The following is a 16,434-nucleotide window of genomic DNA, read 5'->3' as shown; positions in this document are numbered from 1 at the left end:
TAATGTTACCAAAAATCAATTCCCATCACTTATGTTCACCATAGGTGTTAACTCTACAAAAGAATGTGAGTTAAGGAAGCCAAAATGAAAACAGCATTAAGCAACAATTTCAAATTAACCAAAGTAGTAAATTAGAACTCAAGAGTCATACATTCATACATATGTTAAGAGCACAATTGCTATACTTTTTCCCTGAATTGTCCAGACTTAGCTAACAGTTTTACTACTACTGTCGTACTTTGGTCCTCTTTAATGGAAATTCAAAACATTAAGCGATACACTCACCCTCCCCCCCCAAACCATTACTACAAACTTTTATGTTTTAAGAATCCATAATTTTTAAATTATTAACAAAAACAGGATACAGTATTGTTTTAATCAGATACAAATAGAAATAACTAAAAAGGACTATCTATGTCAGAATAAAGGAGCCAGACAAAGATAAACTTCACTCCTTTGTATCATATAGGCATAGAGCTTATAGAAACATGAATATAAAACAGTTACTATTTTTTGCTAGGAGGTATGCATTTTAAGCACAAATAGTTTAATTGGCTAACATCCCCACCAAAGCAGAAGTGTAAATTTTAGAAAAACAGCCTGTAATATTTCAATCAAATAAGTGAACACAGAAAGCATTTTGATACTGTTAAATTGCCAAACTAATAACGGTGGACAAACAAACCAAATTCTCCTGCCGCTTGTATTAAAATTACCTCCCAAGCATCATTCAGACCCATTCAGTCCCAACTAGAATTCTGTGTTCGCCCATCGTGTGCTGGACATCGACTTGATCTAATAAGTACTACCATGATCTCTGAGATTGCGAAGAATCACGGCGGGAAGGCTATGGGACTGCCACCCCGTCACTAACTCGGCCTCTAGCTCCTTAACGTGGGCCCTGAGCATGGGGGGTGGTACTTTCAGAAGCAGGTCAAGAGGCAGCAAAGCTGAAGAAATAAAAGGGGGAAAGATATGAAACTGTAACATAAATCATACTGAGTATCGGGGAGGCAAGTGTGATCTTGTTACTGCCAACACGAAATTACCTGGTCTTGGTCTGGATCCTATTCCACCAGTGAAGTCCCTGAAAACAGAATTAGGGGCCGTTACGAGGACTCATTCAACTTGGATTTGACTAACATTGACTGAAAGCCTATGCCCCACTATGCTTTATAGTGTAAAAATTGAAAGAAGATTATTTTCCCTCAAGATGTTCTTGAGAGCTTAACAAACAGAAGAATAAGCCCATGCAAGCCCACAGCAGACCTGACATTTTACCGGCACGTGGAAAAACCCTATCTCATCACAGTGGTTTAGAAACTCTCAGAATGATTAAGCTGGGGAGGGGCAGAGAGAGAGGAGGTCACAGAATCCAAAGCAGATTCCAGGCTCTGAGCTGTCAGCACAGGGCCCGATGAGGGGCTCAAACTTGTGAACTGCAAGATCATGACCTGAGCTTAACCGACTGTGTCAACCAGGTGCCCCGGGATTTAAATACAAATAAACATGGTTAATAAATCTCTTACACCGACACTTTCATTTTAAGCATAGAATTCTTGATACATAAATGCAACACATACCTTAAGTTACGAAGCAAAACAAAACTGGCACTCATTTACCCACTGACCAGCTGACGTACTAGATTAATGGCAAAATCTTTGCATTTGATGGCAAGTTCCTTCCCTTCCTTTCCCGCTCCTAACTCCCCACCATACCAGCACTCTCCTGATCGCATTATTTTCTCTGTCCCTTTCCCAGCCCAAGTTTTCAGAACCTGGAAAAGTCAGTGAAACTTGCCAGACTTGTACGGTTAATACACTCTGCCTAGTTGTGGGAGAAGCGGCATGTTTAAAGAAAGAAAATGGGTAGCCCCCGCCCTCAGAAAGAGGGGCATAATCTCAGCAGTGTCCAAAATGGGCAGGATGCCTCCCGGCTGAGGAGCAGACCATCTGTTTCAGCACCTCATACCCTCACATCCATGACATACTTGCTCTATCACAGCAAGTGCCAATGAATAACCCTGCCCCTTAGCCTTCCGGGTGGGTCTAGCACAGCCCAATAGAAATATAATGCAAACCACAGACATAAGTCTAAATCTTCTGGTAGCCACATTTTTAAAAAGTAGAAATAAAGAAGTGACATTAATTTTCAGAACATATTTTGTTTAACCCTTTATCTTTAAAATATTCTCATTTCAGCATGCACTAAATACAAAACTCATGAGATACTCGACATTCAGTTTTGTATTTAAATCAATATTAAAATGAAATTAAAAATTTCGTTCCTCTGTCACACCAGCTACATTTCAGCTGCTCAAGGGTCACACGTGGCCAGTGGCCTCCATATTCAACAGTGCATTCCAGAGTCGCTGTCTTCACAGAAATTACGACTGAGGCTAAAAGTCATGCCACATAGCTGCAAAGCCTGTGATACTTCTTGGACTATCCTAAATGGTGAATTAAAATGTAATTTGCGAGGGGCACCTGGGTGGCCCAGTCAGGTAAGCATCTGACTTCGGCTCAGGTCATGATCTCACGGCTCGTGAGTTCGAGCCCTGCGTTGGGGGCTCAGAGCCTGAAGCCTGCTTCGGATTTTGTGTCTCCCTGTCTCTGCCCCTCCCAGCTCATGCTCTCTCGCGCTCTCTCTCTCTCTCTCTCTCTCTCTGTCTCTCTCTCTCTCTCTTAAAAATGAATAAATATTTTTTTAAAAATTAGAAAAAATGTAACGTGCAAAAATCTTTTATTCCTAAGGTTACAGGTACTTTTGATAGATCATAAGCACTCACAGGTCGAGTTAACTAGATGAATCTTCCAGCTGTCCTGAAGAATCCAAAATTCCAAACATTTTTATATGTTAAAAAAATGGGCTAGTCATATATGTGAAATAGACTATCCTGACGATGCTGAGTTGCTGCCAACTTTGCTACTCCTTAATATAATTCTAAATTCTTCTTTAGGGGCTCTAAATGAACTTTAGGGGATCTTTAAAAATAAACATCACACGTTCATTCAACAAATATCGATGAAGTGCCCACTACGTGTAGAAACTGTGCCAGACATTAGAGACGGGATGGTGAAAAGAAACAATCCTTAGCCTTGGAACTTACAAGATTATATACGTATAGCAGAAAAACTGTTAATTTCTCTGCAAATCATATCATGGATCACAAGAAAGCATACTCATCTGAAATTGCCAAATAGAACAGACTAATTGTAGCCAGAAGGGACAACATTTAACTACACAATCATTAGGTCCAGATGGACAAAAGATTGAAATTATGCAAAGCCTGAGGGAAGTCTGCCTCTAGGACTGGATTGAATGTTTATGCGCAATAGAACATTATGGCTGCAGATGATGGTTTCCCATGAGAGTGTAAGCTGGAAAACAGGCAGAGATGACTTAACACAAAGAGAACAGTCTAGAGATGTTTTCTGGTGAAAAGGCTTAATATAATGAAGCTTGTGTCCTCTGAAACTTTTAAAATGGGCATTGACTAATAGAACTTCAGGCTGATTAAAACAGAATTGCAGAGAAACGGAAGGTTTCAAAGGATTCCAAAAGGTCATGCCTCCAGCTCTCTTCAGATCCGGGGCGACTTCATCCAGAATTTATAACCTAAAGCAGAAATTGAAGCACTGCATCTGAGTGTTAGCCTACAACTTCCACCCCAAACCAATAACAGGTAAGGTGGAGATTGAAGGTTTAGCTTTGTAATTTTTTAAATCAACTTTCCGCTGAATGAATTCAAGTTCAGAGTAAATTACTGGGATACTTATTGTGTTTAGAGGAGTCCTGGCCATAAAGAGATGGAGTTCTAGAATTTTATACCTTGTAAAACTGTTTCAAATACTTCTGAACCAAGGAAATATTTTCACACGCATAGGAGGCACATTACATAACTTAATTCAGTGGTGAAAAGTAGTCAATACTATTTGATGTGGGTAAAAAGAAGAAATATTTAACCTTCTGAAATGAGAAGGTTGACTTACAGTACTAAGATAACGCTGTCTGAGGCTACTGCAATCATACCATCTGAGCTAACTAGCATTTTACCACTTAGAAGTCTCTTTCTGGTAGTGACATTCATAAACATGTCCTGTGTGAAAACACGGCATTATGCAGGATTGAGTTCTCCTGTTCAATATGGGCTTTTCACTTATCTATAATGTTAACAGAGGTGGTGTCACTACAGGAAAGGAGAATAGTGACCCTGTGGCTCTCCGTCCTTACTCCAATAACAGCCAGAAACAAACAAGCAATTAGCCAGAAAAGTTTAGAACTGTCACAGAAAAGAAATAAAGTGGTCTTACTGATCATTGTTTCTGTGAGGCTGCTTGATTGTGACATTGGCAGATAGGCTAGGTTGATTCTGGCCAGTAGTGATCAAGTATTCAATTTAAGTAAAACAAGATATGGATTATGAAAAGGGCGAGTAGAGAACACCAACAAGTCAAAATAAGCAAGGCTTCTGCTAAAAGGAGGCAAAACCCATAGGTCCTGAGGTTCTACAAGAGTCTTTCTGGTCACATATATGATGCTGGATGGTCTCAAATGTCCACAATCATCTTTTATGTGACTCAAAGACTAATGCCAGGTGCACATCCTTGAGTACAAATTATGCATATCCTGATTTATCAAAGAAGTTGTGAACCAAACGCATCTCCAAGACCGCAAACATCCAATATCTCAAACCAACCTGCCAACTACACCCTGTTGCCTTGGCGACAGGATGCAAGCAGGCATGGAGAAATCTCGTTGCCTGAGCAACAGAATCTTTAAGAAAAAAATAAAGTAAAATGGGGACTTATGCTGTGACTATGGCAAAGGCTTGTAGGTTCAAGTCAATAGGTGGGATTTTAGTCCTATTCCAAAGAGAGATATAGAATTTATGCTAAGATAACAGTCATTCATCAATTAATTAACAAGTATTTGGGGGCTGGCACCTATGCACAATACACTGCCACCTGGGAAATGCAAAGATGGACCCGGCATTGTCTGGTATGTGCCAGTGTACAATAATAAATATTAATTGAATGAATGAATGAATGTTCTTAAGAAAATCATAATACAATGACCAAAGCTTACTTTGTAGTCAGTGTATATAGTAGTTAGAGAAGTTGAAGGCCCTGTGTGCATTATCAAATTCCACTATACAAGATAATTTATAAATTGAAATAAAAGTTAGAATGCAGTGGATTATATCTATCTATCTATCTATCTATCTATCTATCTATGTACTGAGACTATAAAATCCAGATAGAAACTGGTAAAAGTCATGCCCATTCTTAATTCCTTCCTAACTAGTAATGGAGGCAGGAAATTTTAGATTATTTAGATCACTGAAAATGATTAAAATTAGAAATTTCAAAAAAAAGTCCTAATTATTGAATTTGTGCTTTTTTTCTTGACACAGACAGTAATTAATCCAGCTTTTGACTAACTATCAATGTTCGCAAAACATCAAACAATAAGGATAATTACTTAATATGATTATTTCAAAACAGGTAATGTTTTGTGACAGATGACTATAAAGAGTGAATTGCGCTCTTTTACTCTGTGCAATTTCAGAGATGTCCACATCAAAATAAAAGATGATTTCCACAAACACTATCATGCACTTCAACATTTCTCAATATATGTGTGCGGTTCAAATCTCTAAAACTGGGAACTTAAAAATGGTACAACCACTCTGGAAAACAGTTGGGCAGGCTTCTTTAGAAAGTTAAGCACCACCTACCATACGTTCCAGTCATTTCATTTCTAGATATTTACCCAAGATTTTTAAGAGTATGTATCCATATAAAGACACAAATGTTCATCACAGCTTTATCTGTAGCAGCCAAGTACTGGGACTCAAATGTCCAGTAACAGATGAATAGAAAACAAACCATGATATATCCATACAATGGGCTACTACTTAACAATAAAAAAGAATGAACTATTGATAGACTATGAAAACAAGATGGACAGATCTCCAAATAATTATGCTGCCTAAAAGAAGCCAGACAAATAAGAGTATGTACTATATAACTCCATTTATATGAAAGTCTAAAATGCTAACTAATCTAGAGTGCAACAAGCAGCTCAATGGTTGCCTAGGGTGGGGAGTGAGGAGAAGTGAGGGTACAAACAGACATGACGACACTTTTACATGGATATGTTCTCTATCTTAATTGTTATTTCACAGGGATATGCATATTCAAAACTTATCAAATTGCACATTTTAAATATGTGCAGCTTATTTTGTGTGAATTATCTCACTGAAGCTCTTAAAACAAAATAACTTTTCACAATCTCATTCAAGAAAAGTTATTCAAATAGACCATCACATGACCTGTACATGTGTTAAAAGCAATATATAAAAAATATTCCATTAAGTTCACTTTTGTCTGCCTTCTGTTACTTACGAGACGGAAGCTAAATGTAAGTCAGTTCTAGTTATCTCATGGTTCGGCATCTTCAAGAGAGCTAACTGGTTAGCCCTCAGTAGAGTATGAGTTTATCACAACCAAAGCAGCTATTTGGTGACACTCAGATCGATAAGCATTTATAGGAGTGTCCCAAGTGACACTCCTGTTCATGACTCTCCAATAACATGCAAAGAATGAAGATGTAAAATCAAATGTCTATTCTAGTAAGTCAAAAGTCTAAAAGCAAATTGTACTCAGTGAATATACATATAGTGTGAAGGACCTGTTCATCATTAGGAAATGCGGGTCATCTAGAAGCTCCCCATAGTCTGCCTGTATAATGTCAAAAATGCTATCCTGACATCTCCAGATTTTCTTGGGGTGGGAAGGGGTAGGAGAGCCCTGGGAATGGCTGCTGCCTGGATGGCATCCTACTGAGGGAGATTTCATGTCTGGAGATCTGAGAATGGAGATTTGGAGATTCACTTTCTCTTCATGAATGCTACAGTTCCAGAACTGAGGAATGGGGCTCTCTCCACTGATATGGAACCTCAGCTTTGACTTTGGCTTCCAGGACTTTCGGTGATTTGGGGATGGGGGAGGAGATACAGGGAGGAATATGTCAAAAAAAGGAGCCCACAGGAATTATTTGCTGGCTTCATGTCACTTCTGCTCAGTAGTTCATAGAACAAGTATATACTTCTAAGAGTTGAGAACTCATTCTCTCTTGGTCTTGCTATTAGAGTCTGGAAAAAATTTCGTAACTTGATGATGACTTGGCTCACCAGGATGCCTTCCAGTTCTAATATGATGTTTCCTCTCACCAGCCCTGAGACCAGTATTTCTCTGAGGAGGCAGAAGCTGTCCCTCTAGTTCCATTTGCCTAGCTCCATTTGAAAGTCTATGGCAAATTATTAGGGAGGTACATTGGTCCTTCAACAGGCAATTGGCTTAAATCTGGTCCCTGATATCGGGGGTGATAGAATCTCAGAATTTATGCTCAAGTTTTCTCTCTGAGCTATTTAGCCAGGACCAAGTTTGAATTCTAAACTCTGTGGCTTTTTCTCAATGGTACCAATTCTGTTGTTTTAAGAGCCAATAAGGATCCCCAAGGGGGAGAGCTGCCCAAGGTCTCACTGTAACTGGTCTACTGTTTCATATGTGACACAGAATACCCAAAAATCTCTGCAGGCTTGATTTTCTACTTATTTTTATTCTACTTTATAGCTCTGCTATCTTCTTTTAGATTCTAACTTCTCATTTAGCAACTAAATATTTTCTATTATGTAGCATTGCTATTTTCTTTTAGATTCTAACTTCTCATTTAGCTTCTAAATATTTTCTATTATGTAACTTGGCTATCTTCTTTTAGATTCTAACTTCTCATTTAGCTTCTAAATATTTTGCAGAATGGTTTCACATTTCACTTCAGTAAACCAAGAAACCCAGAAAAATCCTAAACAAATGAGATGGCAAATAACTTTACCTTTAATGTCTTTTAATTTAAAGAATTAGAAATACATTTTCAAATTGTCTCCTTTTAATTCAGAGAAGGCCTGGGGGTTACTTGGAAGGACGTCAAAAGTCATTAACTGTCTCTCCTCTTAGTTGGCATGAATCACAGGCTGTCTTTTGTCATTCATCTTCTTCTGAAGTCTGTCCTTGTCTCCCTGTTACACTCAGAGTTCCTTGAGGGAAGAGAGCTCGTCTTAAACCGACCTGTGTTCCTGATGGCATGTTACACTGCACCACACACAGCACAGCTTTCAAATGTTACTTTAGCTCACGTCCTATTCACCTATGCACCTTCTGATGCATCAGCCTCAACATCTGCGCCATTTTCCATTTTCCACCTGTTGGCTTGGTCATTAACCTCAAGTTAAAAGGGTTAATGTAATTACACTCTGTAATATCCCTTTTTCGATGAGCTTCAGATTGAACGTCTCCTTTCTGTTGGTTCTAGTTTAGCCAATTCACTATAAAATCTTCAGATAATGACTAGTTTTAAAAGCCAGTTCAAGCTCTAAAATATATAGAACCTATGTTTCTTTTGTTTTTGAAGGTTTGGACTTAACTGGGCTGTTTCAAATAAGACAATTTTCCATGAATCCTTTTAGAAAAAAAGACCAGAATTATTTAACAACTTCAAGATGCTTAAATTCATCTGATTGGCAATTCCAATTTTAATATAAAATTCTTTTAATTGGGGAGTTAGACCCATATGTCATGAGGCATTTTTGTACTAAAATACTTGTTTTGCACGTATTTTATACATTTAAGCACATTTATATCACTGAATAAAGTATCCAATAATAGGAGGGGAAAAAAAAAGCCTTTTAGGGATGTTCTTAAAAACATAAATAGTCACAAACCCGGTAATGGCTAGATTCCAGAGCGCGCTTGCTAGTTATGTTGTGGGAGAACTCGTTGGACATTTCCCTATGCAAATCAAATACTGTTCCAAGCAGTTGGCTAGATTTCCAGATCAGCTCACAAAAGTCCACTGAACTGGTGATGTGGCTAAGGTAGAAGCCCTGATACCGGAGTTGAGGAGGACATCCTACTCTGTGGTAGCATCAGACCCCCAGCTCTGCAGCCACATCTTCCAACCCTGTCCCCTCTCTTGCTGGGCCAACAAGCAAGAGCTCCCATGGCTCCAGGCTCCTGTGTGTGGCTTTCTTGTCTGTGGAAAGTGGGAGCAGAGGTGGTGGCTTAGTGACAAGAAGCTAGAAGGAAGGCAATTGGAGGGAACTGCAAGCCCAGCAAATTCCTTGGGCGATCCTCTATTTCAAGTCCCAAGTCCTCTAAATCCCCCATTCTGGTTCTCCTGGGGTTCGGGACTGTTTCTCTTTTCCCTGCCCTCTCCTTTACGTCTGACCATCACTTCTCGGCACATCGGCCCACTAAAAAAATGTGTAGGATTCCCTCAATGGCCCTTCTGGTATTTTATGCACTCTGATAGGTTTTCCTTGGGTTTTTGTCACTAGCAACACTAGAAATGAATTAGGAAATTAAAAGGCTTCGTGCTAACCCTTCCTGAGCCTTACTTGGAAAAAAATAAGTAATTAGTGATGCTGTATCTTTGACTAGACAAAAAGTAGTTTTCTACATGAACCCTCCTTTGTCCCCTAACTGAACCCTTCAGGATTTTGCAAGGCAGCTTCCTCATTCTGAAATTCATCTTCCCAGTGGACAGTAGTTCCATTCTGGCTGCCCAGTACCCACCGTGCTCCCTGCAGCAAGGACCTCCCGACGGACTTGGAGGGGGCAGTCGATCACGGAACTCAGCTCTCCCGGCAGCGGTAAATAGGATCCTGATTCAATCCAGGCCAACTGACTCTCTCTAGCAAGACACTGAGTCCTGAGAAAGGTGACACATGGGTGCCAAAAGCAAACTGGGAGATCCTTTATCCCAGCATCAGGGCCTTTCTGATTCTGCCAGCAGTGCCTCCTCCACAGACTTCAGCGGCTCATCTGGCCCTTATTCCTTCCTAAGTTTAGAACCTCTGGGTTTCTAATTACATGAGCACTGCCCCCCCCACCCCCCGCCATAGAGCCTTTTAATGAACCTCTGTTGCATGAGTCAACAAAAGTCAGGTTCATTTGCTGGCATCCAGAAAGCCCAGCTGAGAAAGCACACCATAGCCTTACCCTTTTGTCACATTGCATGCAGCCACGTCCCTAGCCAGGGTCACCCACAGTGCCACAGACCACTGACTGGAATCACCACCTACGCGCTTATGCACAGGTAGCCTCAACTGGTGTCTCTGACTAAGAGCTGTCTGGCAGTCCTTCTGCCTGTCTCCACTCAGTTGTCTGCCCATCTTTATATTGGTTCTTCCCAGGTGACCACTCCTCAAATCTAGACCATCTTCACAGCAGTGACCTTGAAAATCATCTAGTAGACAGAAACCACCAAGTATAATCTTCTCTGCTTTTCTAGCTTAATTTTGTCTTTGCCCCCTTTTCTTCAGACACAGAGAAAGAGCTGTCCCTTCATCTTTCCCAGACCCACTCTCTAGGCTCAAGCTACTCTGTGCCTGTGTCTTATCAATTCCTTTTCTCTCTTTATCTCTCCTTTCCACTGGCTGCCTCTCCTTAGTACCAGTCACCCTGAAGTCATCCTGATTCTAAAAAGGCCCCTTTTCACCAAACGTCCCCTACCAGCTAACTACCTTGCTCACTCTTAGCTTTCTTCCCCCCATCACTGCCTCTGTAACTTCTAAAAGCACCACAATCCTACTGCTGCCAACCTCACTCAATGCTATGGAAACTGCCCTCATGACAGTCACCAGGGACTTCACTAGGCCAAACCTAATGGTTTCATTTTAGTTTTAGCCCAAAAGATAACTCTTGCAGAAACTGCTGATTATCCCCAAATAAGTTTCTTTTTCCCTTTAAAACAGAATCCCCCAAACATATTCATCCCTCCCATAGGAGATGTGCTCCTATGATTACCTTCCAGCCAATGGTATATGAATAGAAGGGATGAGCACAATGTCGGGTCCTGTCCTTTCCACTTCCTGCTGGCTGGGGTGTGGATGTGATGTGGTCCACATTTGCCACATTTGCCATGAGGATGAGCCATATAGCCCACCCGAGGAGGTGGAAAAACAAGATATAAGGAGCCAGGGCTCCAGAGGAGCCCATAAAGCACAACCACCTGCTTTCCTGGTCCACCCCTGAGCTCCGAGAGGCTAACTGCTTAGCTGAAGGTCACAAAGCTAGAATTAAACCCTGGCCTAAGCTTAGTACTCTTTTCCTAATGTTTATTTATTTATTTTGAGAGAGAGAGCGAGTGAGGGAGAGAGCGGGGGAGGGGCAGAGAGCAAGGGAGACAGAGGATCTGACGTGGGCCCTGCACTGACAGCAGAATCCGATGTGGGGCTCGAACTCAAGAATCTCTCTGTCCCAAAAATAAATAAACGTTGAAAAAAAAAAAAAATTTTAAAAAAAAAGAACAGTGAGATCATGACCTGAGCTGAAGTTGGACGCTCAACCAACTGAGCCACATGGGCACCCCTAAGCTTAGTACTCTTTATGGTAGGCTGCTTGGTAAACCGTAATCACTGCTGGGAGGGTGGGCTCTCACAGCCTCTAGTACCACATGTCCATGGCGACTTCTAGCCATCAGGTTTCACTTTACCACCAATAGCTCAGCTCTGCAGAGTTCTGGGAGCTCAATGTGTACGTACCTTGTTTGGGATTGTCTTTCTCCTCCCGAGGCACTAAAACTTCTCTTTAAAATGCCTGGAACAAGAACATAAAAATATCTTTATATTTTCCCTCTACAAACCTTTCATTTATTTACCTATTTATTAATTTAAAAAATGCTCCATCCTATAATATGAGCAATTTTACATACTCTAAAGATGGTCATCATTTATAAAAGCATCAGCTGAAATATAATGTTTCGAATTACTGTTTACTTAATGGGATTGTGCAAGGTCCTTTTTCCAAAGAAAAGGTACTAAAAAGGCAACTCTGTTACTAATAGCTAATAAAGGAAAATACAATATCCATGTCATAATTATCCTAAAGCCCTTGCCAAGACAGCTACAAGTTGCCACATGCAAGTTTAAATGTTCAACTTTTCCTCCTTGCTTCCCCACTGACCACTGTTGCTACCCAGAATATAAAAAACTGAATTCATCTCCAAACAGCCAGTAATTAACTTCTTCTAGAATTTGCTACATATGAATGAATATTTTTCCTGTATAACATTCATGTTTTCCCAATCACATATCAGGATATTATATCTAGCAGGCAGGAATTTGCAGGGAAAAATCAATGTTGGAAACTGAGATCGTTCCAGAAAATCTGGAACACGTAGTCACTATTTTGATGGACAATTAAATTCGGAAAGAAACAAAAAAAAAAAATGAAGTTCAATCCTTAGGGTTTAACTTTGATCCTCAGGGAGATTATTTTAAACCTTCTTTTGAGATTTTCATAGTATACTCCTTAATGAGAGAAATTTATTTATACTAACTTTATTTCAAAATATTTCTATCCTGGAATGCCTGGGTGGCTCAGTCGGTTGAGAGTCCGACTTCAGCTCAGGTCATGATCTCACAGTTCATGAGTTCGAGCCTCGCATTAGGCTTTGTGTTGACAGCTCAGAGCCTGGAGCCTGCTTGGGATTCTGTGTCTCCCTCTCTCTCTGCCCCTCCCCTGCTCACACTTTCTCTCTCTCTCTCTCTCTCTCAAAAATAAACATTAAAAAAATTTCAAAATATTTCTACCCTAATTAATATGCCTTCAACTTACTCTTTTAAAAGAATTATTCTTTCCTCTCCATATTCTATTTTAACTGCTCTTTTCTTTCAGTTTCAGATTTGTTGAATGAATTGAATCCTATCTTTCCTTACAAATTTTATCCAAATATATCTTTTCTTTTCTTTTCCATACCCCATACCCCAGACTATTTACTTTACTGTTTTAAAGTAAGAGGCAAAATTAACATATGGACTGAATTTATATAACATATTTTTCATAGTACTAAACAATTAAAATATTTATTCTACTTTAGTGTTTGAAATTATAATCTATCCCTTACATAACATAAATAAAATCATACAAAACTTAGTCTACTCCAAGACTAACTTCTTCTCCAGGTCTCTAACCCTTAGAGAACAGACTCACAAGAGGTCACTTCCATTATTCCTGTGGTTATTTAGTGTTTCTCCAAATTAGTTATCTCCACTCCGCAGTTACAAGGTGTATTTGCCAGTAGAAATAATAAAACTAACTATTCGTTTGACAGCTAAGGCAACAGCAGACCACAGTGCCGATTGGCCTCTGGGCCTGCCAGAAGGCTAGACAAACCTGTCCTAATTAGCACTGCACCTAGAATATAAACCGCTGCGTTACGCATACGATGGCGGTCACCCGACTCCCAAGCGTGATTCCCAAACCACGACCTACCGGAACCCCACAAGCCGGCAAAGAAAACTTACTGAATGTAGATTCTTTCACAGGGCTCGAACTGGAGCTGCTGGAGTTGTCCGAAATGTCCAATTCCTCATCTAGCTCTGAGTACATGTCTGCACATGAACAGAAGAGTAACAGAACAAAGAAAGAGAGCAAATGAGCCTTGAAACAGACAACATTGAAGAGCGCATTCACGTGGCCACCACTTCACTAGAAATACCTTTGTCAATATTTTCCAAGTTGAAGGTCTCCTCGGACAGGATTTCATCACAGGCCCTGTCTTCATCCTTACCGCAGGGGGCCTGGAAACCCTCGGGGGGCAGGTCTGCGCTTTCTGAAAGTTCACTCTTCAGGCTGGTGCCTCCACTGCTACTGCTACTCAAGCTTGCCTTCTCAAAGGTGTCCTGCGAGGGAAATTCAACGCACAGCTGTCTTTTCTTCCTTCCTCCGCTAGGACCCAACGCTTATTAGAACATACATTAAAATGCGTGCTAAGCATATATATTTGTGCTAACGTACCACCGGTTATTCCATCTGCGCATTTGTGGCTGAGTTCACTTAGTCCCTCTCTATAAAAAAATGCATCCCTGCAGGCTACCACGGGACAGACAAGAACAGAGGTGCCAAGATGCTCAATGACAAAGGTCTGTGCGATGCGGCAAAAGAAAATGCAGCGCTAAGGGAAAGATATGTATCAGTTAAGTGGAAATTACTGTCACCTTAATAACATTTGCCGTCTCAAACAAACATGGGAATAAAAGGTACAGCATAAGGAGAACAGTCAATGGTGTTGTCATAGCACTGGATCGTGACATGTGGTAGCCACGCTTGTGGTGAGCAAAGCCTAAGGTAGGGAATTGCGGGTGTATACTACACTATCCCGTACTGTGTCTTATACCTGAAATTAATGTGAGCTCACGTGCCGGCTATACTTAGCAAAGTACAACAATGCTACCAAATCTCAGCACCACAGTGGGCGAGTAGGACTTAGTTTTTTCAAATTTCAGGAAACTCTGCAGCAGTAGTGGATGCCACCAGGCCATGGAGAGAGAAAGGCGCCGTCCTCTGAAAGGTGCAGAGACCAGCACAGGCTCCAGTGGTGACCAACGCTTGCTCGAGACAGGTCCAAGGGTTTACTTTTGTTTTGTTTTGGATACTCTTTCTGAAACTGAATTGACACCCACAGCCACCAGAGGCAAGTTTCTAAACTCCATGGTGACAGAATTGAAGGTAAAGAAAATCTAAGACCATATGAGCGACGGGTGTTAGAAGTCTGCCTCCGAAAGCTCTCGCGTGCTTCTGTTCCCTAAACAAGACAAAACATGAAAAGAATAGCAAAGACATTTTGTGCAATGCAAACTGTCCCATCAATGTTATCTCTTTTTCCTAAGAGTTTTTTCACGGTACTTTCCTCAAGCTTCCACCAAGATGCTTGGAGATCTTTCTTGCTCTGTTGGAGCTAATGTGCAGTTGAAGCGTCTTCATTTTCTTTGTCGAGTCCTCCATCCAGTGACTGCTTTGTGACTCAGCATTGTTCCTTCCTGTTTTTTGGGTCTACTCCTGTCTACTACCTTAGAACCTAAAATGGAAAATGCTTCGGACACCCTTTGGATTGCTCATGTGTTCTCAGAAATCTTCCCCATGCTTAAGACTCGTAAGGAGCTTCCAATGCCAGCCTCAGCGCTGCTGAAGCTCAGCCCGGACACCAAATTCAGGAGCTCCTTCTAAGGCTCACAACTTTCCTTCCAAACTCACTCAACCCCTTCCGTGTCTTCCTCCTTTTTCTGTCCCAACCCACAGATCCTTCTTCCTCCAACATCTTCAAGTGAAGTCAGAAATACACACAGAAATAAATTTAGGGCTTTCACATCCTTATGACTTTTTATTCGAAATCATTTACTGCCCTATTCTAAAGCCCACAACTGGATTTACGACCCTGTAGGGACTCTATACCCAAGATGCAACAGTTGCTATCAATGTTTAAAAAATAAAGAGAGAGATAATTTTTGAGTTGACAAAACTCTATTGCATTGATGCAATTAGATGTCGGAATTCACATATCTCGAAAACTGGCAAAACTTCAGCAAAGGCTTTGTTTCTTTTTAGAACAGGCATGGAGAAGACATCAAAGGAAGACATTTTTTCTTTGGACAAATGAAGAGTGAAGAGAAGCTGTGAGTCCTGACACAGGTATCCCAGACTTGAGGAGTTTTGACTTGTAACCAATACCAAAGAACCAGGAACCAGATGGCTTGCAAATCAAGTCATTTGCAACCAGTAAAATTGCATCCATAAGTAATTGGGTGTTTGCTTAACTTCTGAAAAAGGGGAATTCACATACTGAGAGAGATGCTTTTTCAAACTCTGTAAGAGGGGAAGCAATAAAGCGATAAAGCAATGTAGAATGTATAGTTTGTTTTAGTTTGAAAAAAACCCCTCTGTTTCTGTAATCTCCTGCAGCAGTTTTGCTTCAAAAAAATCTATATAGTGCTCGGGGCGCCTGGGTGGCGCAGTCGGTTAAGCGTCCGACTTCAGCCAGGTCACGATCTCGCGCTCCGCGAGTTCGAGCCCCGCGTCAGGCTCTGGGCTGATGGCTCAGAGCCTGGAGCCTGCTTCTGTTTCTGTGTTTCCCTCTCTCTCTGCCCCTCCCCCGTTCATGCTCTGTCTCTCTCTGTCCCAAAAAATAAATAAACGTTGAAAAAAAAAAATTAAAAAAAAAAATCTATATAGTTCTTGAACTTGACATAAAAGATACGTCACTGTAGACACATTTTCCCAAATGTGATTTCCAGACTTTTTCCTTGTGAATATTTGAGTACCCAACTCATTGCCAACTCACCCCTTGAAGAACTGGAGGCTATTTTAGTCCCTTTTGAATCCCTCCATGCCTTGCACGATGCTTTACACATAGCAAATGCTTAATAAGTAGTTGCTGTATTGAGACAGAAGGGAGAAAAGGGCCAGGGAAGAAGGTGAACTCCACTACATGATAAGTAGGTTTTGTAACGTCTGTGTTTGTTTTCTGTTTGTTTGTTTGTTGTTTTTTTTTTGTTGTTTTTTGTTTTTGTTTATCTTGCCCGTTTATCCA

The 16,434-nt window shown here is 40.7% G+C and overlaps 1 protein-coding gene across 1 annotated transcript in view; it reads right to left on the bottom strand.

Annotated features, from left to right (window-relative positions):
* The window catches only part of NEK10 (NIMA related kinase 10), a 227,496-nt gene that overhangs the window by 50,749 nt on the left and 160,313 nt on the right, over positions 1-16,434 (bottom strand). Inside the window, 5 exon segments of the mRNA XM_030329784.1 lie at positions 807-950; positions 1,050-1,087; positions 11,609-11,663; positions 13,373-13,459; positions 13,567-13,750. Coding sequence (XP_030185644.1) covers positions 807-950; positions 1,050-1,087; positions 11,609-11,663; positions 13,373-13,459; positions 13,567-13,750 — 508 coding nt within the window.

The sequence above is a fragment of the Lynx canadensis genome, chromosome C2 (assembly GCF_007474595.2).
Source record: "Lynx canadensis isolate LIC74 chromosome C2, mLynCan4.pri.v2, whole genome shotgun sequence".
In the NCBI taxonomy this organism is placed as follows: domain Eukaryota; kingdom Metazoa; phylum Chordata; class Mammalia; order Carnivora; family Felidae; genus Lynx; species Lynx canadensis.
The sequence above is the reverse complement of the archived record's forward strand: the minus strand, read 5'-3'. Positions and strand labels throughout refer to the sequence as shown.